This window comes from Eucyclogobius newberryi, unplaced genomic scaffold (assembly GCF_026437365.1).
Source record: "Eucyclogobius newberryi isolate DKJ021-1_F unplaced genomic scaffold, fEucNew1.0.hap1 SCAF_15, whole genome shotgun sequence".
NCBI lineage: Eukaryota > Metazoa > Chordata > Actinopteri > Gobiiformes > Gobiidae > Eucyclogobius > Eucyclogobius newberryi.
The window spans coordinates 7,045,443-7,069,742 of record NW_027315779.1 but is presented as its reverse complement, the minus strand read 5'-3'; the positions used below and the strand labels follow the sequence as shown (position 1 = coordinate 7,069,742).

The following is a 24,300-nucleotide window of genomic DNA, read 5'->3' as shown; positions in this document are numbered from 1 at the left end:
AATCACAAAAGTACATAAATATCCCCAATTACCCTTTTTTTAAAGGTTTACAGGGTTTTTTAATCTGCTATTTTTGTAGCATTGTTTTTACTATAAACAATATACTCTATTTTCAAACTTTGCATATCTTTGAAATATCATTCTTGATTTTATCTATATTTCCCACCTCTAATATAGCTTAATAAATGAGTTTGATAGACCAGACAATTGTTTAAGTAAGTATACAAACAAAGTAAACTTTTTCAAGTAAAGTGAAGAAAAATAAGATGTATTTTTTTGCCATTTTGTATTAAATTCCCAATATTCTACACTGATCCACGGCCTCTCTTTTAGGTGGATGAGAAGTTGCTGCCTGCTCTGGCCTCCACAGACCCCCTGGTTCTGCCGGGTCCGGACCAACCAGGCTCCGGCCCCGCCCACACGTCCAGCGCCAGCGACGACCTCAGCCTGCTCGCCCACATGACCAGCTGCGGCTCCGACCTGACGCACGGCCACGCCTCCGGAGAGCTCCCGGAAGACGGGCCCTTCAAAATCCAGAGCCCCCTGGCTGATATTAGCTCCATCGCAGAGGCGGAGAGTCAAGCCCACGGGGCCCGGCCGGACTTTCCCGAGGGCGAGGGGGCGTCCGGGACCGAGGGGGACAGCTCGGGGATCAAAACTGTCGGCGGAGATACAGCCAGCACCACGTCGGATACAGAGCGGTCAGATGACGGGAAAGATAAGGACCCCAAAAAGATTCAAACGACTGCCACTACCCAGGTTTGTACATGGAATATGAGAAATATAAAGTACAAGAGCAAAAGTTTTTGAATGGACGCATTTATTTATTTATTTGATATGGACATAGCAAATAGGGCTAAAAAAATGCAAATCCTCAACACCTGACCATAGGCTTTTAGAACAATTCAATAAAAACATGAATAAAAATAACATAATAAATTAGCAAAGGTAAGTGTACAACTCCTCCCTGATTTCACTGTGCTTGTACTGTGAAACGACCGGCTTAGGTGTTGTGGGCGAGGTCTGTGGCCTGGGACAGAGGGTTGTGAGACTGCTCCCTTCAAAAACAGCTCAAGTTTGGTTCAAGCTTTTTGCACACGCTCTTGACCCGGTATGTCGTAAAGGCAGTACCATCATTTCATCCTCAGACAACAAAATATCCTTTGTTATTCTGCATACAGACGGCTAACCCTGCAGGTTAGATCTGTACAAACACGTTCTGAAATACATGTTCTTTTATTTGTTTGTTTAGAGTTCTATTTCAGTATTTCTCTTGGATGAGTTTAAAACAGAAACCCATTATTAAAACATAACTTACAAAACTAATCACAACACTTATTAAGGAGCATTGCAACTGGAGCCTTTATCAAATCTGCATCTGTTCCCCCGTTTTGCAGGCCATCCATGGTCGCACTGCTGCCCAGTTGGAGCGGGACCTCCGAGTGGATCTGGGTTTCAGGGGGATGCCGATGACAGAGGAGCAGCGGCGACAGTTCAGCCCCGGCCCACGCACAACCATGTTCCGTATCCCAGAATTCAAGTGGTCCCCTATGCACCAGAGACTGCTCACTGACCTGCTGTTTGCCCTGGAGACTGACGTGCATGTGTGGAGGAGGTGAGGGGGATTTGAATACATCAGTGACTTCTTATCAATGAATAATGCAATGATCAGGCAAGTAACTGTAGTGGAGATATTAACAGACTATCTATATCTACCGCATACATTAAGCAACTGAATGCATTTGTCTGTACATTTGTTGCAGTTATGCAGAACAATACAACAAGCTGTTTGTACAGAATGTACAGAGTCAGACATTAAGGGCAGACATTTGTTTGTTTGATATGATAATCACATAACATCACTCTAACAAGCCGGTGCTTGTTTGGCTCAGTTGCACCTGATTGAAGTGTATTCCATATTTCTGATTCTACAAGATACAATTTGTCCATATATGAATATTTGATGTTTTTGTCTGCCTAACGTGAGATTTCCTCTGTTTTCAGCCACTCCACCAAGTCTGTGATGGATTTTGTGAACAGTAATGAAAACATCATCTTTGTGCACAACACCATCCACCTCATTTCTCAGATGGTGGACAACATCATCATCGCCTGTGGAGGCATCCTGCCTCTGCTCTCTGCTGCCACCTCCCCTTCTGTAAGTGGCTCTATTCTGCCCCCATGTGGTAGGAGGGACAACTGCAGCTCATCTAATAAACAACATCTCTCAGTCTCAGTGGTGTTTATTAAGTTCCAATAGGATTATTTAAGGTTTTGAAGAAATAATAAATATTCAGGCAGACTATTTTAACCTTAATGATTATATTACCTAACACTCAAAAACTAACACATTACTATAAGCTGGATGCTACCTAATTTTGCTTTTTATTTTGAACAGTTTCTATCATTTTAACTATTTATTTTAATTTTCTATTTCCTTTCCTCTCTGTGTTCTGTGTATTGTGTACTTTCTTGTGTGTTCTGTCTGTTTTTGCATGTACAGAGTTCTAAGAGTAGTGCCAACACTGTAAGTTGCAGAATCTTACTCTTTTTTCTACTTTTTAACAAACGGTTTGTTTTGGTTTATTTTCCATTGTGACACTAACCCTTGCTGCTTGTTTGGCGCTCATAGTGTTTCTATTTGTTGTGCTCCTTTGCTGCTAAATTATTCTCCTTAGACCTTTTGAGCTTTTGTGGGCATGCTCTCAACGATTAGCTTATATTGAGTATATCATTTAGCACACTTGAATGGGAATATCTTTACCTTCTGGTCAAGCTAGTTAACATGAACTGTGGGAGAAGCATGACATTGATCTGAAGTCCTTGGGGGTGTCATCTGCTCAGCCTGTCCCATTTGTATCAAGAAGGCAGGAGGAACCGTACCCCTGAGGGGGTCAAGGGTCGAGGAGGTGACCCCTCTTCCAGGGGCAGGAGGCGCTGGGGGTGAGGTGCGTAAAGAGCTTGGGTCTCCCACATTACTAGAAGAGCTAAGAGCACCACCCCGAGCCCTTATGTCCTCACCGTGTGTGTCTGTTTCTCCCAAATGTCTGTGCTCAGGGCTCTGCGCTCTGAGCTGCACCCTCACGTCTTTCTGCTTACTCAAGCAGACCGCACTGGTTTGATGCAAGTCTTATCCCCCTCATGCAACCTCTGGGTTTTCAGTGTAGACTCTCAACTGTTGGAGAGGACAGTTTGTCTAGTATTTAACCATGTGAAAGCACCATGTCACTGTGCTGACAGATGTCCCGTGTCACTGCCATTACCTGTCTGTCATCGGGCTGTACTGTGTGTCGTTGTGAACCTCGTGTTGCCAGAATGACCATTGAAGTTTGTATTTCACTGACCCAGCATGATTCAAGGCTGCCTCTTCTGTTTATTGGTGTACACAGTCATGATTAAGGTCATGCAAAACTGTTTTGACTATAAAATGTGAATGTGTAAGAGAGGTTTTTTGATTGCGTGTCCCCTGAATAACACTGGAGCCTGTATGTTTGTCACTCACAGACGGAGCTGGAGAACATTGAGGCGACGCAGGGCATGTCCTCTGAGACGGCGGTCACTTTCCTGTCCCGGCTGATGGCCATGGTGGACGTGCTCGTGTTCGCCAGCTCCCTGAACTTCAGTGAGATCGAGGCGGAGAAAAACATGTCGTCTGGAGGCCTGATGAGGCAGTGTCTCAGACTGGGTGTGTTATTTACAAGTACTGGGACATCTAGGCCAGCCTAACATATGTCATGACAGGCACCAAAGAGCATCTTTAGTTTGGTTTGGCCCACATATTGAATGTTTTGACTGTTTACGTTGTTTATTTGGTGAGAAAGTAAACTTCATTAATATGACAAATTATGAGCCAAATTTTGACTTGGGTAATCCACCAATGCTATGCACATAGGTCATATTCACAGCCATGTTGATTTACCTCTTCTCTTCCTCCTCTTTTACTACTTAAAAACAATTTTAATGTGCAACTTACTTCTCGTGTAAATTTTATTCTATTTGGTAATCTCTGCACATATTCTAACTTACATCATCCATCTTACCTGTCAGTTTGCTGCGTGGCGGTGAGGAACTGCCTCGAGTGTAGACAGAGGCAGAGAGACCGGAGCTGTAAGTCGTCTTTAACCAGCAGCAAGTCCCAGGACAGCCTCCACAGTGCCTCCAACACCACCAAGGTACCACACACATGCTACGTTTATTATTGTACACATGCAAGAGTAAAGTCTAGTAGCCACAGTAGCCTCTGTTCAAGTAAGAGTACAATTAATTCAGAATATTATTACTCAAGGAAAAGAAAGAGTAAAAGAACATCCAAAAAGCGATTACGGAAGAGTGAAAAAGTATTAACAGCTCACACACAACATTTACCTTTTGAAAATAACAGACAACAGCTCTATTTGGTTAAACATCTTAACAACAATATAGGCTGAATATTCCCAAAGACAAGAATCCAAGGATAGTATTTCTTTAGGGTTTAGAGTTGTTGTTTTGTGGTGTTCATTATAAAGAACTTTAGGCATCCCCATTAGAAGATCTTTGATATTGTCTTTGCTCATAACCTCAAAAATGTAGCCACAGTACAGAACACCAGTTACAAAATGAACGGCAGAGCACATTTTAGTTTCTTTTTCAGCAGGATCCTGACAGACTTCTACAGGACGTGGACATCAATCGTCTCCGTGCTGTGGTCTTCAGAGATGTGGTAAGCCGTTTTACTGTCTATAATGATACATGTGGTGTCTGAGTTGTCTTCATGTAATGTGTTTGTCATACAGTTGTAGATAAAGTGTAGATAAAAAAAAGGTTGACACAAATACTAACACACATCAATTAATTACAGCGTTACGGACATTGTTACCTACATATTTTACTACAGTTGACATATAGTGACAAATTAGTGCTCACAATTAAATATTTGTTGTTTTTTGTGATAATTGATGTTCATAATTTCTTAAATGCATGGTTAGACTTGGATTGTATAATCAAATAAATATATTTTATATACTTTGTTTGTTTGTAAAGTAGCTTATTTTAGGCTATATTATAATTGACTAATGCAGTGTTTCTCAAACCGTGGTATGCAATCTTCTTCCGTTGGTACGTGAACACCTCCCCAGCTCCAGTATTTACATCATATAGAGTACATTTTATGAATTCATGAATTAATCATTGGATTTATAATGTGCCTTTCTCAAGACTCAAAGCACTTTACAGTGTATTATTCATTCACTCCTCACCTGGAGGTGCTAAGTTATTATTGTCCCTGGGAAGATTAATGTTAGAATCACATTTTTGCTCTTCCTTGAGTAATTTCTTGGTTATGACTGTGGCAATGGTTTTTCCTACTTAAGACCAGGTTCAGGCCTAATTTACATCTGGTGGTACTCGGAAAGCCAAACCTTTTCTTTGGTGGTACTTGACACTTTTAAGTAGCCAATATATTAGGTACTGTTTTTTTATTTTCACATTTAACTATTATAATTCATTGTTTTAATAATACTGCTGTCCAAATGTATCGTACAGAAACATTCCTAAGGATGTGAAATGTACTACAAAGTAAGTGCTCGCATACCCCTGGTTGGGAAACACTGGAGAGGAATTGAGAGGATGATTTTGTTTTATTGCTTATTCCTTTCTAATCTAATGTGCTTGTTTTTTACTAAATTGTCGTCTTTTCTCGTTTCCAGGACGACAGTAAGCAAGCCCAGTTCCTCGCCCTGGCCGTCGTCTACTTCATCTCAGTTTTAATGGTCTCTAAATACCGGGACATTTTGGAGCCTCAGCGGGAGATTGGCAGGTCGACCAGCCTATCAGGGAGGAGCATCCGCCACGAGATCAACTCCCCCACAAGTACAGGTGATGTTCCTCTGGCTGCATTTATCGCAGTGTTGGCAGCATTAGACTGGGATGCCAGCGGTGAGTCACTGTGGTGGCGTTGGTGTAGGCTAAAAACAGCAGCTTTGTGGAGATGATGAAATGAGTGAAGAAGAAAGACTTGAAAAGCAACTGGAAATGACTGATAAAACATGTTAAAAATAGACATTATGATGTGTTATTCTGTAGCAAATGAACCCAGTATGGCATATTCACATATTTATACTGGTGGAAAGTCTCTCTCTCTCTCATTTTAGCAAATGTAAACCACTCCGATACAAGTATTATGTTCCCTTAAAGGTGCCATAACATGCTTTTTTTCACGTTTCGTAGTCTATCCTAAGTGTATAATTGATAATATTAAGGGTTGTGCAACACCCTTAACATAATAGTTAAGAAATATCACCCAGACCTTGGACCCCCTCACCAACCCGGAAATGCAGACGGCTTGGTTTGATATTCGACCCCACCCTTGCAAAGAGCGATCTGGCTCCCCCGCCCAACCCGTGACGTAGTCTCAGAGCGCGTGTGTGCCCCGCTCACCCGTGACGTAGCCCCACAGCTGTCTGCTCCGCGATGCGCCGCTCCTGCTGCGCGACTGAGTGAGAAACGATAGAACTTCAGATCAACACTACTTTGAGCCGAAATAAATCTGGTGTTTATTCTACAGCGTTGTATTATATTATTATATTATATTATTATTATATTATATATATTATATTATATTATATATATATAAAAGTCTTATGTCCATCGCGCTCTTATTTCCTGGTTTTTCGGGTATCGGATAGAACTTCTCTCCATTTATTTTCCCGGTTGCTGCATCAACTGCCACATAAACCTTCACCATTGTGATAATAGTAAAGAGTGCGATATCATTAATGAAGTTTTGGGCCTCTTTGAGCCGTGTTTCGTCGTAAATTGAAGCAGAAAAACTCCGGAATGGGCTTGTAGGGAGACAGCAGCGCGGAGCCGGATAATGACGCGTGCTTGCCCTTATGATGCGGTCTTGCCCCACCGCCCGTCAGTTTGGAGATTCGAGGAAAGGAGATAGTCTGTAATATAGCTAAACACTGCGGGAATCAATCAAAAAACACTCTGGGTACATATATGAAGCACAAATAGCAATGTAAGAAGGTTAAAAGCTCTGAAAAGTCGATTTTGCATGTTATGGGACCTTTAAGTGTTAGTGTTATGTACTTACAGAAATTTTGACCCAATTTTATCTACATATATATTATATCCTTTACCACAAATTATACTTTTTGCCACGCTAAAATTTGTTTTGAGGCTCAAAAACAGTATTCTTTCCGTCCTTGTCGTGTCCCTTGTTTTTTGTTTCAAGTCAATAGTATTTTGAACTGCAGTCAGTTAATGTTTTAAAATATTTTATGGTTTCCTTCCTTTTGCCTCCAGACGCCTCCATTTTGGAATTTTGAACATTGTCTTGCATGTCACTTCTCCATCTTCTACATGTAAAACTGAACTGTACTCGCCCTCTCCTCCTGCAGAGCACCCATCGTCAGCCTTCTCTGACCGGGACAAGCAGACCCCCACACCGGTGGACGACTCCCCCCGCGCCGGACTGCCCCACACGGACTCGGGCATCGGGGAGGAGGGCCACGTGGCTGGGTCCCTGAACGGTTCGGACATGGGACTGGGACTCGGTCTGGGCCTGGTGGGGCGAGAGACGGACAGAGACAGGGACGTGGGGGTCATGGGGGTCATGGGGGGTAGCAGCACTGACCTGTTGTGCAGTCTGTCGGACGTCCGGAGATCACAGGAGAGTCTGCTGGACTCGCCTCACAATCCAGGCTCCACCCCCTCCAGCCAAGCCCCGCCCTCCTCGATATCCAGCATCAGCCAAACAAACAAAGGCATCAATGTCAAGGTGCGTTCAACAACACACTGGTCCCACTGTTCTAAATCTTTTTAGTTATGTAGTAAAGGGCACTTCAAAGTCATAAAGGTCACCATTAAAAAGTATAATTCTGTTGTCCAAGTCTTTCTCTCTTTTTTCTTTTTTTTTGTCGATAAAATGATAATAGTTCTAAGAGTATTAAATGATGGAGGCTATTAGCTTTAGCATCAGTGGGTTAAAAGCATGGTCAACAGTATAATCAGAGTTTATGGTGTGTTTACATGGCCGAGAGTAACCGTTGTATTTGGACGACAACGGACAATTACATTTTAAAATAGCACTTTCAATCATAATTTCAAACATTATTTTTCGATTTTTGCCACATTAGTTTAGTCTTTGCCACATTTTTTGCATAATTTCCGACCTATTGTTTCATAAATGACAGATACAACTATAATTTTTGGCGTCAATAGTTATCGTGGGGCTTTTTCTTTTGTACTAGTTGGGGGGCTTTTATTAGGATGTTTGTTTGTTTGTTTATTTATTGTTTATTTAATACATATTGCACATTTTGAATAGATTTTTGAGGATTTGTTGGTGGCATCAGTTAGTTTCTATATTTATGTCTATTTTTCTTCAGCTATATATCACACTTTGTTCTCAGGTCAAGTAGCATGAATTGATTAAGACAGACTGTATGTTACTGTTGATATTTGCCATATTCTTATTCATTTGGGGCAGTAAATGTCATGTACAATAGCACACTTGTAGTTCATGTTTCCTAACATGAGTTTTCCGTGTTATTTCCAGGAGATTTTAAAGAGCCTGGTGGCCGCCCCGGTGGATGGAGGAGATCTTGGCCAAGAGTCCGGTCCGACTCCATATCACCCGGACCCCGCCCTGAAAACCCACCCCATGTTGCCCATGCAGTTCCACTCTTTCGACAGGTCAGTGCTGCATCTATGGGAGAAGAAATCATGGCCCATCTAGGAAAATCAAGAGTTCCTTTCAACACTATGTACACAAGTGTATTGTAATGGCGAAAATGATGTTTGTTCTTTGGGGAAATATTGGTAGCAGGAATCGACGAGCGTTCAGACAGTAAAGCTATTGAACCATGGCATAAAGCTATCTGAACTGCATCATTTACAAGCACACTGTCTGCCAGAGGTCGTATTGATTTTCTTTTTATTTGAACTGTAATATTCCTCCAGTATTGCTCATAACTCTGTGCATTCAGTTGAAGAGTCTTCCAGCTCTGTAATAACACGCAGAATAGTCAATATTTTCAGCAAAATTCACAGTAGTCACATTGAAGATTCTGCAGTATTGTTGGGAAATATTTCTCGGTCTCATTTCTTGGCCAAGGTCATTACTGTTTGTTGGTCATTGCTTGTTTATTTTCTAATGTTATGATGATGATGATGATTATTATTATTATTATTATGATTATTAGGCCCGAGCGCCACAAGCTGGCGAGAGGCCTATTAATCTCGTAAGGCCGTGCGAAGCACGGCTGCGAAAGTGCGCACGTAGTGCGCACGAAATCGAGCGCGAAGCGCTCGCCCACTTCCAAACACTCACTAACGCACTCCTCCACTCATGCACGCCCCGTGCATACTAATTAGTTGTAGGAAAATGGAACATTACCGTTGTAAACGGGCGAAGCCCGTGCAAAAGTTCGCACTAAACGAGCACTTTACATTGGGATGACGACCGCGAAGCGGTCGTCATCCCCATATAAAGCACTCATTTGCGCTAAGTAGCTCACGAATACGTTCCCCATCTCTTGCATGTTCCGTGCATATAAGCATGTAATGCAAAAATTGAACATTATTACTGTATAGAGGGCCAAAAACACAAAGTGGGCGGAGCCCACTCAAAATTATCGAAAGTACCCGTCAGTGACCAGGGACCCACACCATGAGGTAGGAAAGCGCGAGCGCTTTCCGAAAATGTATAGTTTATGATATTTGAAAAATGGGAAACATTGTTTTCGCATCGGAATATTATTCTTTCTTTCTTTCTTTCTTTCTTTCTTCTTCTCGGGACCAACCCCCCTATTTTTCACCCAGTGAACATTGACGAAAAGTCACAAAAATTTGCACACCTCTAAAAATCGTGCCTCTCTACATTCTGGCTATTTCCCTTTTCTAAAATAAAAAAAATTGGCGCGTCAGCGCCACCAAATGTACCAAAAATGCATTGAGAGATGGGAAATGACCCAAAAAAAATCTGATCGTAGAATCATGAAATTTGGCGCAGAGGTAGATGGTGACAAGAGAAGTAAAAAATATTATTACGGCAATGCCGTCCGCCCAACCAAATGTCGGCCATATTGCTTCAAAAATGGCTAAACATGACTTCGGAGTTTTTCCAAACGTCGTACTTTTACGAACTCCTCCCAGGGCGTTGGCCCTAAAAAGCTGAAATTTGGTGAAAATGCTACTGAGGAGTGGGACATCAAAAGTTATCCAAATTACATTGATACCTCTCACGGTCTCTGAGCGGCGAAGCCGCAAACTGTAGCTAGAATTTCAGAAATCTCCCATATTTAAAATTTCTGCCGTTTGCGCAGATAAAGTCCGAATTGTGTCAAATTAGAATCAGTTGTTAAACTCTTTGCCCTAAACCTACTTGAAGTGAAATAAATTCATTTGGCGCCACAGCGCCCCCTACAGATTTTATATGGAGGTTAAATGTTTAGTTTTGCGAAATTATATGAAATTTGACACACAACTCAATTTTAGCATCCCCATCAAAAAAGTCAATGACTCATGTCATAATTGTTATGGCGTTGCCGTAACGATGACCGAAACCTTTCATGTTTACACTTTAGACTTTCACAAACTCCTCCCAGGGCGTCAGCCCTATTAACCTGAAATTTGGTGAGACTCATCTTCAAGACCATCAAAAGTTATCCACATTTTCATTCAAAGAGTCACGGTGTCTGTGCGGCAAAGCCGCACATTTTGCCAAGAATTCAAAATAAAATAGCTTTTTGATGGTAAAACAAAGGGGAGAAGATGTGACAGCGTCACAGATTCAGCAGTAGGCGTAATAAAAGGACAATTGGGGCTCCTCTTGCGGCGTGGCGGCGGCGTGGCGGCGGCGTGGCGAGGGCCGATCATTGCCGCTTGCGGCTATATTTATTATTATTATTATTATTATTATATTATTATTATTAGAATTGTATGAGCTGCTTTAAGAGCCAGACTCAGTTGATATATTAACAAAACTATTTTAATCAGAAGTAACTTTAATATTAGTCTCCTCACCTTTTAGCTTTTAACTAGAGTTTCCATTTTCTTTTTGTCTTCATTTTTTTACCAAATACTTTATCTTTAACTCACTATCATTATAATCAAATTTGGCAGCACAGCCTTGATTAGATGTTTGAAATGTCAATGGCTGTTCATAATGACCTACAAACTCTGGAACTCACTTCCTCAGTTTGATATTGCACATCCTGGCCAGGTTTTAGCTTCGTATCTTCATAAATTAGCACATGGACTTATGATTTTGACCTAGCTTGTCCTCTTTTAGCTCTGGTTAATATTAGTCCTCATGATTGCTGATAATTACATTATATTAGCTACAATGCTTTTAGTGCAGCGTAATGTCTGTAGTTCACAATGGGTTTTTAACCTGGTAAAAAAAAAGGTCAATAAAAATATAAAAAAATAATATGAAATAATCATGGCTGGTCCCGTTTTTGATCCCTGTATTATTTTCTGTCCATTTTGGTTAATTCACTTTTGGAATCAAGATTCATATCGCTTGAATTTATGTTTTCTTTAGTTTTAAGGATTAAGATGTAGAGCTATATTATATTTGTTTTATTTTGTTAATTCCTATTGATCCTGATTCAGTCTTCTTGTAATTAAAAAATCAAATCTTGTGTATAACTGACATAACCTCTGCAATATCTGATTTAGTTTTCATTAAATTTTTATGCATTTTGATCAAAATGTACATTAATTTTAGTCCATAAAGATGAATATGGTTATTTCAATGGTTACTAACTGTATTAACATTATATTCTGTGTTTAATCTAACGCAGGAGTGTGGTGGTCCCGGTGAAGAAGCCCCCGCCTGGCAGCCTGTCGGTGAACACGGTCGGCACGCCAACCACCAGTGGAGCAGTGACGCCCGCCAGCACGCCTAACATCTTCGCTGCTGCCACGGCAACGCCCAAAAGCATGATTAACACGACTGGTGAGATTTAACACCCCATGTTCCCTCAGCTAAAGACGATTGAGCACCTCATCAGCCGAGTAAAGCTGCAAACAAACCCCATGACAACGTGTTTAGTGCTTGGATGACGCCCAAACTTTTTATCCTTATCCTTTATCCATTATTTTTTATTTAATTTACTTAAAACCCCCAAAAAAGAGACTAAATCAAAACATGATTTTTTTTTTAATTTTGGATGTTTTCTTTGCACTGACATTTGTGTGAAAAACATGCATCTTTACTGTGAACGGGACAAACCTGATTTGTACTTATCCTGGCCGAGTCTTCACCTGCTTGTTTCCATGGAAATGTTCTTAAGCATATTAAATATGCTTTTCGCGACACCCACTTTGGGAACCACTGCCTTAAACTGTGATAATACACATTATAGCATTCTACTTATCTATCTCCATGGATAATTGGGAGTTTTTGTTTATAGGAGATCTTCTACTGAGAGTGTTTTTCAGACTTCCTATAAGTGATCTGTTCTTCTGTATCTACCTCTGTATCTTCCTGCGTTGCATCAATGAAATTTCCCCATGTGGGACAATAAAGGATTATCTTATCTTAATTTCCCAATGTATGGTTTTAAGTCTCTATTTCCATGGAAACGAGCAGGTGACATATAACAAATCTGTGTTTTACTTTATTATTCACTTAAGTCTGTTTTAGAGTGGTTGGAGCAGCTGCCACTTTACAGTCTGCTGTTTTCTCCACATCTCCACATTTCCTTGGTACTACCCAAATACTATTACCCTTGTATTTTAAAGTTCAGTGGTTGGCTCCTCTGCCTGCCTCTGCATGAAAAACAGATTACTCAGACCAGTGTCCAGTATAATAGAAATGGATACTTATTAATGTTGCAGCTGAATTGAATTTGGATGGTATTTGGACGGACATGCTGCTGCCTGAGTTCTGGTAATGGGCTCGGTTTGTGAAAATAGCTTTGCAATCAATACACGCAATCCACTCAAAGGAAAGAATCCCAATCTTTTGCATTATGCATGTTTCATATGTACAGTATGTCTGCGAGGGCCTGGCCAGGAATACAGATCCATCTACAGCTGAGGTCCAAACTACTGAAAAAAAACATATCTGCTGATGTTTTTGAGCTTTTTTTTCTGTTTTAATTAGCCCTATGAGAAACAGACTGAGAGAAAAAGCAGTGGCATTTAAGAGCATCGATTTGAGTTGGAACTCATTTTGTCAATCAGGGAAACAGCAAAGGCATACAAATTCCTATTTGGTGTCGAAGATCCGTTTGCCTTTCTGTGACATTCATTACTTGTACCAAATAATATATTCAATTGGTAAAGTTTGAAATGCGATTATTATTCCGGTGTATAACTGACCTGTTTTCTCTCTCCTCTGTGCAGGTGCCACAGACTCCGCCTCCTCTTCCTCCTCCTCCTCTTCGTCGTTTGTTAACGGTGCGACCAGTAAAAACCTGCCGGCGGTGCAGACAGTCGCTCCGATGCCAGAGGACACTATGGAGAACATGAGGTCAGATCTGCTGTCCCAAAAATACTGTTCAAACCGTCACTATTCTCCCCTTTTCCTTTACAATCCCCTCATTTTGTGTTGATTTGTTTGTTTTTCTTAAAATTCAGCCCCTTCCACTTCATTTCACATTTCACTTGAAATTACTCGTTTCAATTCAAAACAAATTATAGAAATATAACAAATTGCTTTGTAGTTTTTTTGGTTTTGTTTATTATTTCTTTTAAACGCTAAATCTACCCAACAAAGCTTGTTTCAATGTGCTCGATCAGTATTGTGCTCTAGTTTATTTTACAAAAAGGATCAACAAATTCACATTTCCAAATCATTCATTTACACTATCTAGAAAAATAAATGATTATAATAACTGCACTTATAGTTTATTATGAATAATTCAGGCTTAGTAACAACTTAATGAATCCTAACCCTTTCGTTATGTAGTCACTCAGTCTGAATCGTGCTCAATAAACTATTTGTCCAGTATTAATTAAGTCCATGCTTTGTTGAGGGTAATTAAGGTGCAGTTATTTTACCAAAAATCCTGTGCCTCATGAAACATTGCTATCCAAGAAATAAAAAGTACTGTGTCTGCAAGTCTCATTTGTTATTTTAGGAATCTCATTAAAGTCATCCTAGTTGCCATAGCAGTAGTACTAATATGTTTCTATGCAGTAATGTTCTAGCTGTTTGGTTGTGCCCTGTGCGCAGTAATGGTGTGTGTGTCTATATATGGCTGTATTGTGGTTTGTATTGCAGTGCCTATTGTGAAGTGCTGCAGACGTCCCCTGAGTCTTTTAGCACTGTGACACTTCTGCAGGCTGCCCCTCGAGATGCAGGACAGTGTTTTAGGCAAGGAGAACCCCGCCCTGAACCCCCCCCCCCCCCCTCCCCTCCCCACCCTTTACCCTCCACCCACACCCACACACACACACACACACACACACACAGCCTGCTGCACCCAACCACCACTACGTGTTTACCGGACGCCATGCAAGAAATGACTCGTACAGTTCGTGCCGAGTCATTTCCGGGATGGACGTTTCACTCTAACTTAAGTCCTGTCTGAACTTGTATTTGCAAATGACCTCTTAAAAAGACTTGAGGTATTGTTTTAACCTCTTCTAGTGTCAAACAGCCATAACTCAGAAGTAGTTTAAAGCAACTAGTTATACTTCAAGTCCGCTCCCCCTAACACACGTGTTAGCGAGAGGTAGTTTATGAAGTTAAGTTAAAACTCTATATATAAATTGCACGTGGTATCATCTTCTGTTGTACTACTAGCCAGCCTTGTCGAACTAAATAATGAATAAAAAACAAAATAATACAAATGTAAACGGCTTTGAGGCGGACTGCATTTAAGATATGGGACTATAATTATTACATAGTCTGACAGACATGGCTTAAATATTGACTTGTTATTCTTGTAGAGACATTTTATTATGCCTCATAACAGTAATACAAAGCTATAGCAACAGAATAATGTTTCGTTTTATAGCTCGGCTTAAGCAAAGACATTTCTGAGGCCATATACTGCAGCTGTGCTTGTGCAAGTTGTGAGAGCTTAGTCTTCACACTGCAGTGCCATCAACTTAATCCAAGCTAGTGCTTCCTCTACACTCAATGATCATTTCACGCTTTTTGATTCTGTGATCATTTAGTCTCCCTGTTGCTCTTCTGTATAATTTGTCCTGGCTTTTTCTTGCATGTTTCTCCCCTCACAAGTCTCCCCAGAGTTTTCCCCCACATGATTTTCAAACCTCATTCATGTGCTAGTTTTGAATCTTTTGAGTCTTAACTCTCTCATGTTTTATGCCTTACATCCTCCACAGCATCACTACAAAGTTGGAGCGAGCGCTGGAGAAAGTAGCGCCCCTGCTCCGGGAGATTTTCGTGGATTTCGCTCCCTTCTTGTCCCGGACGCTGCTGGGTAGTCATGGGCAGGAGCTGCTCATTGAAGGTACAGGTGCTGTACACGGCTCCTTTTTCTCTAACTGGCGTCTCTCTGTGGAGTCTTCATCACTGTCCCTCACTGCAGCGTGTGCCTGAAGGCCTCACCGTGGCCCCCGTGGGTGAGTGTGTGAGTGTGTGCGTAGGCCTGGGCAGATAAGTCACTCTCCCTTCGGTAAAGAAAAGTACATATTTATGAAGCCCTGCAACAAAACCAGTTGTACATGTGTCGGGTTGTATTAAAATAACCAATAACGACATACAAGCTCAGCAGTAGCATTATTGGTTTGAACAGACTTACCGCTTACTTTGCATATGGATAATCAGATTCTAACCATTTCTATACATACCTTCTATAGATTTTGACTCTTAATCCCTGTGATATGTAAGATTTCAGAAACTGTTAAATGTGGAACTAAATCTAACCCAAAAACTGGTTTAATGAAGCCGATTATGCTGAGGTCTTCTTCCAGGAGAGTTGCCTTTCACGACATTTTCGATCCAAACAATGTACTTGTTCTTAAAGGGCCTCTACATAGGCAATCTCTGGAAATAGAGATTTATTTATTTTTTGGTAAAAGGTCTAAAGTGAAAGCACTCTGTGACTTAAAACTTTACAATAAAAGGTCTAGCTTTGCCTAATTCACATCATTGTTTATTAAAATAGCATTAAAATAACCTTAACCCTAACCCTGATATATTTTCCTGCTTTATTTACTTGCTTTAATGGCAATAAGATGCAGATACAATAAAAAAAAAAAAAAAGCTTTATTCAAGTCAATATGTTTAGTCAATTGATTTTAGGCTCATGTGACCTACTCGTGTGTTTGTGTGAATGATTGGAAGTGTCTTTGAGCTGCTTCCCTCATCCGTCAACAAGGTCTATTATTTTGACATAGCTAGTTAGTTCAAGGTATTTCTTTTTAGAGAAGTTTATTTCCTACGAATATAAAGCTTTAACTGGTACAAACCATGAGCACTTCCCTGCCCACCTGCTTCCTGGTGTCCTGTTCTCGTCATCCACTGTCTCAATGTTTTGTCTCTGCCTTTCCCTCTCTCACTCCCTCACTTTTTCCCCTCCTCTCTTGACGTACTGTTTGTTCTTGTCCTCTTTGTATCATGTTTTTAATACATCTGACAATAGTGTCTTATACGAGAGCAAATAACTGGAAAATGGCTTCAAAAACATTGTAACTGGTTTGACTTAAATGGTAACGATATATATTTTATAGTTTGTATACCGTAGGTTGTCACAGGAACTTAAGTCTGGTTCCAACTGTGTTTATGTCTTTCCATTGTAGGTTTGGTGTGTATGAAGTCGAGCACATCGGTGGTGGAGCTTGTAATGCTGCTCTGTTCGCAGGTTTGAGACATATATTTACACATTCTGAAGATAATAATAGTTTGAGCGCAAATGAATGTAAAATGTGTCTCAATGTGATGTTTCAGCTGTTTGTCACAAGAAAGCCAAACATATCAATATAAATATTTTGTAAAATAGGACAGATTGATACAAATGCAGCTCAAAGAATGAATAAAGATGGTGAATGTTTGACTAGGCGGCCTCTATTGGCGCAATGCAGTTGTAATATAATATCATTGTGCACGGCAACATCCCAAGTCACAGCATCAAAATGTAAAATACTGTTAAAAACTATTAACATAACGTTCCCAAATACCCATTGTATAATTAGTACTGTATAATATGTTTGTATATACATATTCGAATATATTTAATATATACTTTTGTAGAATATACCACCTTTTGGTTTAAACCTAAACACTAAAGCTTAAAGATGCCATAGAATCACAACGAAACATAAATAATAGTTGTAAAGTCTACTTTAAAAGAGAAAAGTGCAGATGAAATCATTTTAGTCATAAAAAGGTTAGCATAGACTTAACAACACGCTTAGGGTCATGCTTAAGTTACACATTATTCTACCATTTAAAGAAGTATATAAACATCAATTTTACATACCACGATAATGGGTCTTCCTGTTCAAACATTTTCATCACTTTTTTCCTCCAAAAATAGTTTCCGAGCCAAGTCCCTGAATAAGGCCACTGCACTTTCCCAGAATCCTCTCTCTTTTCTCTGTTGAGCGTACTCAGGCGCTCCTATCTCGTCTGTTTTAACATTTCAGCGGCTGTAGCTTTCATCTTCTAAAATGTGCCACTCTGCCCTCCCTCTCGTTGCTCCATTTCCTGTCAGCATGGATAGTGTTACCCCTGGCTCCAGTCGGGCTGCCATTAGAGGCCCACGAGAGCAAACCCTATCCCAAATATTGATCCTGCTGATGGGATGAGGGCGGGGCAGGACTCTCCCTTAAGAGTTGACTAATGGAGAGCTAATAGTCAAAGGCTTTCAGCACTAGTTATCGCACTCCCACGATGAGTCTATGTTTGATGAATCATGTTTTTTTGTGTTATGTACTTTTAGTTCTGGCATTAACTGTATTTTGACATTGAACTGTATTTATTCCTGTAGGAAAAAGCTATATAAAATACTACCTTGCAATAATAGACAATTCATCCACATTTATAAAGTCTGAGTTCTTTCAGCTATAGAGTTTGAAATAGTACTCATGGTCAAGCTAGTGTACTACAATGCTGGCTGAGTGAACTGTAATTACCTTCAGATTCCTTTAGTATAGGTTTACTTTATTTGTGATTTTAAAAGGACATATTTTTTCGCGTGGGTAGCACATGTGCTGTAATGTTCTTTCCTCTCTCATCCCTGTCTCATGCTATTCTATCCTGTAATAAAGCCTACGGGCCAAAACATCTTTTTAGATAAGATTGGCTACTTTGTCATCACATATTCAGCATTCACTCTTTGCTTTATTCCTAACTAAATATTTAAAACCTGTACGTGTGTTTTGTGTTTCCAGGAGTGGCAGAACTCCATCCAGAAGAACGCTGGACTGGCCTTCATTGAACTGATCAATGAAGGGAGGTAATGCTGACTATTCTGTTTGATTCACACATTCACTCCTGAGAGTCTGTTGTGACATGTGAGACACACCCTAATGGGACCATAGCCCCACAGAGTAAAGTGCTGTCTACAGTTATCATTAGGTTTTGTGCTGCTCTGCACAAACACATACAAGTATTCCTGTTATTACCAATATACGTTGACTTTATACATATTCTTCAAACTGAAACAATCGCTTTCTGTCCAGACTGCTGTGCCATGCCATGAAAGATCACATTGTGCGAGTGGCCAATGAAGCAGAGTTCATCCTGAACCGACAAAGAGCTGAGGATGTGCACAAACATGCTGAGTTTGAGGTATGTCCTTACATTTCTGCCAATTTTCAGCCGTCACACTCACTGCTTTTGAGGGAAAACAATAACAGAGGATGACTTATTTATGCTAAACTAATGATTCACCTTTACTCTTTTTGGTGGGAGTTGTTCAGTGTGGTGTGCCTCTCACTGTTCTCACTCTTTTTCTCGTCTCTAGTCAAACTGTGCCCAGTACGCAGCGGACCGGAGGGAGGAGGAGAAGATGTGCGATCATCTCATCAGCGCCGCCAAACACCGAGATCACGTGACGGCCAACCAGCTGAAGCAGAAGATCCTCAACATCCTCACCAACAAACACGGCGCCTGGGGAACTATGTCTCAAAGGTCAGGACCAACAAGCATTTAGTCGTGGCTTTGAACTTAAACTGGCCGTAAAGCAGTGGTGGAAGAAGTACCGTATTTTCCGGACTATAAGTCACACCTTTTTTCATAGTTTTGGCCGGGCTGCGACTTATACTTATATACATAAACTTATATTCCGGAGCGACTTATATGTGATATTATTTGTTATTTTCACACTTGTAACCTCATTTCATACTCCAGTGCAACTTATATATGTTTTTTCTTCTTCTCTATTATGCATTTTTTGGCTGTGACTTATTTTTTGGTGCGACTTATACTCTGGAAAATACGGTAATCAATTTGGTTACCGGTACTTAGGGATCTTCTCAAAATGGGTTGAAGCTGAAAAGACGTAATTTTTTCCGTCTCTCTCTGGACCCCCTCCCCCCTCAAAAGACGAAAGACTGGCTTCACATAAAATGTTAACACGTTGATAAAACGATAGTAACTTGATACACCCTGCTCACCTTTAGTCCCTGAACATCCTTTGGTATGTTTATCAGAGAAGTTATCAATTCTCCAAATAATGGGGGCAGGGCGGGTGCTCCCTCGCACGGGCCACTGCGTGCCGTGATCACTGCGCGCCTGGGCCGCACACGGGCCGCGGTGGGCCGCGCGCACTCCCCCGTACGCACTCCTCGTGCTCCGCGCCGCCTAATGTTGGCCTAATGCTCGTTGCTGAGAGAGTTTTTTAGCATTTCAAAACAATTACTGCCACAACGATGTTTTGAAGCTTCAAAGCAACAAAAAGACGCCCCCCCCCAAGACGAAAAATATTGTCTTTTTAGCTTCAACCCATTTTGAGGTGATCCCTTAAGTAAAAGTAAAAAAATACTAAAAAAATAAAAGTATAAGTTAAAATATCACATCAGAAATCTACCCAAGTAAACTTTTTGAAGTACCTGTTTAAAAGTGTAATTGAAGAGTGGAAAGTAAAAGTATTAAAAAAAACTGGTAAAGCGTGCAGAACAAAGGTCAATTCAAATCAGTTTCTATGGTGAATTTTATGTATATCTTTGTTTACTCACCATGAACGTGCTAAAAATAACCCCTCAAGTCCTATGTAAAGTACAGATACTTCTTAAATGTAGTGTAAAAAATATCCACTGTAAAGACTATTAAAGTGTTTAAGTACAGATACCTAAACATTTGACTAAAGTTCAGTACTTTTACTTTTGTAATTACTTACTTTCTACCCCTGCCTTAGAGTATTTTTGGTAATTTAAGTAGATAGTTAAACAAAAATAACATTATGCTCATTTATTACAGGGATTAAACTTGTCCAGACATTTAATTTGATCAGTCTGAGTTTATAACGTCTCCAAAGCAGCAGTAGCACAGATCAACTCGTAATGTTTATTATTTTTTACTGTGGACAGAGTAAATTGCTTGTCACGCCGTTCGGCCTTGAGGCTGTCAACAAATCTCAGAAAGTGAGTTCAATCTTGGGACATGCAGCAGCTGAGGCTCGTCACTCTCACGTCGCCTTAAATCAATTTCACTGTTAAGTAGCAACTGCTGCACAAACAAATCCAACAGAAAAAAGACAGAAAGAAAGAAAGAAAGAAAGGTCTCTAGGCATATTCACAATGTTCAAGTATAAAAATGGCAATACCTTTTCTTCATTTTCAGCCAATTGCATGATTTCTGGCGTCTGGATTACTGGGAGGACGATCTGAGGAGAAGACGAAGATTTGTGCGAAACGCTTTTGGATCAACTCATGCAGATATTTCACTCAAAGTGCTGGAAGATTACGGTCAGTATTGAAACTTCAAATGTATGTCTTAAAGCAGGCATGTCTAAACTAGGGCCCGGGGGCCAAATACGGCCCTCAAACCAATTTTATTTGGCCCTCCAGCTTCCTGCTATGTCGGCCCAAACAATAAAAAGTAGTACTTTTTACTGTGAAATTGGGAAAATTCAACCATATTGATGTTATACCAACCTAATTAATTAATTGATATTCTATGTCTAATTTAAGGTGTGGAGGCACATCGCAAATTGGTCAAATGCAAAATTTCGAATGATTCACTTTGTCATTCAACAAATTCGACATTGTCAAGTTGTTTGTGGCCCTCTGCCCCGTTTAAGTTTCAAAATGTGGCCCTTTGTGAAAAAAAGTTTGGACACCCCTGCACTAAAGGTTGATTGGGTGACATTTCCAGAGAATGCCACCTGCTTGTCTTCATGAAGATGTTGACCCCACCAGGCCAAGTTACGGGTCAGGTCTTTGGAGAGGTGACCCCGCTCCCTTTAAGAATGTTTTCATGTTTTTGGGCAATATTATCGGTATTGGTGATGTGGGAGGGTTGGCCCAGACATCGATAATTGAATAATCATGCAAAAATGGTTTTATATCCCAAATAAATGCATTTCAAAAGTTTTTAAATGTAACACTGGTATCTGCTAATATCAGTATTGGCTCAAAAGCTCCACATTGAACCCTCGTGAAAAGCAGGTGGCAGACACTTTACCAGAAAAGTCACATTGTGCACCTTAAGTTGAACGCTGCAGATCTCTAATTCAATTTCAAACTAAATGATTCCCAAAACAGGAACAGAAGACGAGGAGGAGGAGGGCGTCAAGTCAAAGAAAACTTTCCGCAGCCAATCCGTGGTCGCACAAAGCCCGGAGGCGGAGCTAATGCTGGAGGGAGACGACGACGCTGTCAGTCTGTTACAGGAGAAGGAGATTGACAACCTCGCTGGTAAGTCAGAATGTAAGTTACATTTATTTCTAAATTCACCTCATTGACACAACATGACTCAAGGGTTGACTTTGACGACTCTCGTTTCTAGTACGTTCTTTTCGTCCCCGACTTTTTACATCCAAAGGCAAGTTTTTGGTGTTTGAACATTTAACCAATACTAACTTTGTACTTTAACGATTTGAAAAGTGATCATCACTGACAAAACATGGGATTCATAAGAAATGCCTTACAAAACATTTTGAATTAATAATAATAATTTTTTTCAATGATCAAATGGGGAGAAACTTTAATTAAAGGAGACATATTATGCTTTTTTCTGGTACTTAACATTGAACTATAGCATAAACACATCATAATTTTGCATTTGTTCATTGTAAACAGCAATATTGATCTAAAATGGCTTTATAATAGAATCAGTTCCCTTAACTTCCTGTTCAAAATTGCAGATTTAATAAGCTCCGCTTCTATTTATTGAGATTTAATCGCGTTTTTATTTTTTTAAATAATCACAACTATAATAGGGGGATAGGGGGTAGGGGAAAACAGGAATTTTCAGGACAATAGGGGATTAACTCAAAGATAAAGGAATATATTAAAATACAACTTTGAGTAAACTAGTGGGAGCCACAGTTTGCTCATTGAATTTGCATAATATGTCACCTTTAAACCATAACCCAATGAACCCAATGAAACGTTGTAGTGAAAATTAAAATGCCTGGCTTAACCAACTAAAATAAACACATTCTTACTTAATGATCATACTTTTGCTGAATAATAACACTACTCTTTGCATCACATGATAATTCAGTGCTTCTGTCCCGCCAGGCCCAGTCGTTCTGAGTACTCCTGCCCAGTTGGTGGCGCCAGTCGTGGTTGCACGAGGAACACTGTCCATCACCACGACTGAGATCTACTTTGAGGTCGACGAAGAGGACCCGACCTTCAAGCAAACCGATTCCAAAGTAAATATACCTGTGGCGCGTAAACATGCAGCGCTGTGGATGTATCTGACCTTTTGACCTTTTCTCAGGTGTTGGGCTACACCGAGGGACTCCATGGGAAGTGGATGTTCAGTGAGATCAGAGCTGTGTTTTCAAGGCGCTACCTGCTGCAGAACACTGGCCTGGAGGTCTTCATGGCCAACAGAAGTAAGCATTTTATTGATCGGAGTGGGTGATATAGTGACAAAAAATATATATGTTTTTACTCGTTCCGTCAGAAATAGCCTTCTCGTGCCTGTAAATGTTGTGGTTGTGGTTCACGTAGTGCACAAACTATCTCTAAGTCTATCTTTAAACCCTTTTTGAAAAGATTATACTGTAAGTTTGTTTAGTTTTTTTTTCTAGTCAGTAACACTTTATAATAACTACATTTAAAGCATTAACAAATACTTAATTCACACATGACTAAATAGTTTATCAAGCATGACTAACCCCTTAATTATGCTTCATTAAGGCTGATTAAGGTGTAGTTTTTAGGGTTTAGACAATATACTTGATGTTCTCATTTTGCATAACAACCATTGCAATATTGTCATTTTTGGAACACACTGCTTACTTGTAACATCTTTGTTTTTTTCCCTTCAAGCGTCTGTGATGTTTAACTTCCCCGACCCGGCCACAGTCAAAAGGGTGGTCTACAGTCTCCCTCGAGTGGGAGTGGGAACGAGCTACGGTTTACCACAAGCCAGGTAAAGTATCAGCAAAATACAGTTTGTTACAGTCATTTTTGAGCGTTTTGTGGGACAATTTTCCCTGTGGTTACTTATTTATTTCTATTAGGCAGTTGTACTAAATTATTTAAACCTTTTCTTTTAATTAAAGGCGGTATGGACGATTTTTCGGCGATTTGAGAACGCAGGCGGAAGTGCGCATGCGCACTCCCCCGTGTGGACTGATACAACACACACGTGCGTTTGTTTATTAGCGCAACGGAGCGCATCGCATCTCTCGTCTCCCGTAGATTTCTGTCCACTTCTGCGTCAGCTCGAACTGTCTTTCTCCGTCTTCATTTTGCCCCGTACACTGAGGGAACTATATTATGATAGATCCATGCGCTTAGGCACGCGGAAACGTGAGGAGAAACCGCACGCGGCTGCAGGTGAGCGATAGGTGCGTTTTATGATTGATACGTGACAGGACAAATGATTTATCCACGCCACGAGGAAATATGATACAAAATTTGCTGAAAAAAATCGTCCATACCACCTTTAAGTGATGTGTCTGTGTGATTATTTGGAAAAGAGTAAAAGATTTGATGCATGTGACTTTTTCATTATGGTCTGTTCATTGTTGTGCCGTTTTCCTTGAATGTTTGCATTATGAACTCTAACTTCAGCCTGCCCGGGGACTAAAAATGAGAATAAGCACAACTATATCTTATACAAAGGTTAAAAGTATGTATATTGTGCACTCTTCCGGTCTCAATAAACAAATAAACTAAACATAAAACGGCAGTGACAAGGATCTACAGGTCTTTTCGCAGTGTTGCTTGGGAGAAAGGGTACAATTGATTTAGAAT

General features: G+C 40.4%; 1 protein-coding gene across 26 annotated transcripts in view; it reads left to right on the top strand.

Annotated features, from left to right (window-relative positions):
* Window positions 1–24,300, top strand: part of nbeaa (neurobeachin a) — a 161,426-nt gene that overhangs the window by 120,571 nt on the left and 16,555 nt on the right. For 2 of the 26 annotated variants that reach the window (XM_072445889.1, XM_072445884.1), the window contains exons 23-47: window positions 334–759; window positions 1,398–1,615; window positions 2,005–2,158; window positions 2,504–2,527; window positions 2,865–2,948; window positions 3,505–3,685; window positions 4,048–4,172; window positions 4,631–4,699; window positions 5,685–5,853; window positions 7,383–7,762; window positions 8,543–8,679; window positions 11,796–11,950; window positions 13,345–13,471; window positions 14,225–14,317; window positions 15,298–15,431; window positions 16,717–16,778; window positions 18,310–18,374; window positions 18,601–18,709; window positions 18,885–19,051; window positions 20,702–20,826; window positions 21,625–21,789; window positions 21,869–21,904; window positions 22,606–22,742; window positions 22,811–22,928; window positions 23,368–23,470. In XM_072445889.1, coding sequence (XP_072301990.1) covers window positions 334–759; window positions 1,398–1,615; window positions 2,005–2,158; window positions 2,504–2,527; window positions 2,865–2,948; window positions 3,505–3,685; window positions 4,048–4,172; window positions 4,631–4,699; window positions 5,685–5,853; window positions 7,383–7,762; window positions 8,543–8,679; window positions 11,796–11,950; window positions 13,345–13,471; window positions 14,225–14,317; window positions 15,298–15,431; window positions 16,717–16,778; window positions 18,310–18,374; window positions 18,601–18,709; window positions 18,885–19,051; window positions 20,702–20,826; window positions 21,625–21,789; window positions 21,869–21,904; window positions 22,606–22,742; window positions 22,811–22,928; window positions 23,368–23,470 — 3,563 coding nt within the window. The remainder of the gene's footprint in view (window positions 1–333; window positions 760–1,397; window positions 1,616–2,004; window positions 2,159–2,503; window positions 2,528–2,864; window positions 2,949–3,504; window positions 3,686–4,047; window positions 4,173–4,630; window positions 4,700–5,684; window positions 5,854–7,382; window positions 7,763–8,542; window positions 8,680–11,795; window positions 11,951–13,344; window positions 13,472–14,224; window positions 14,318–15,297; window positions 15,432–16,716; window positions 16,779–18,309; window positions 18,375–18,600; window positions 18,710–18,884; window positions 19,052–20,701; window positions 20,827–21,624; window positions 21,790–21,868; window positions 21,905–22,605; window positions 22,743–22,810; window positions 22,929–23,367; window positions 23,471–24,300) is intronic. The other 24 variants (XM_072445893.1, XM_072445892.1, XM_072445903.1 and 21 more) reach the window with 20 other exon arrangements.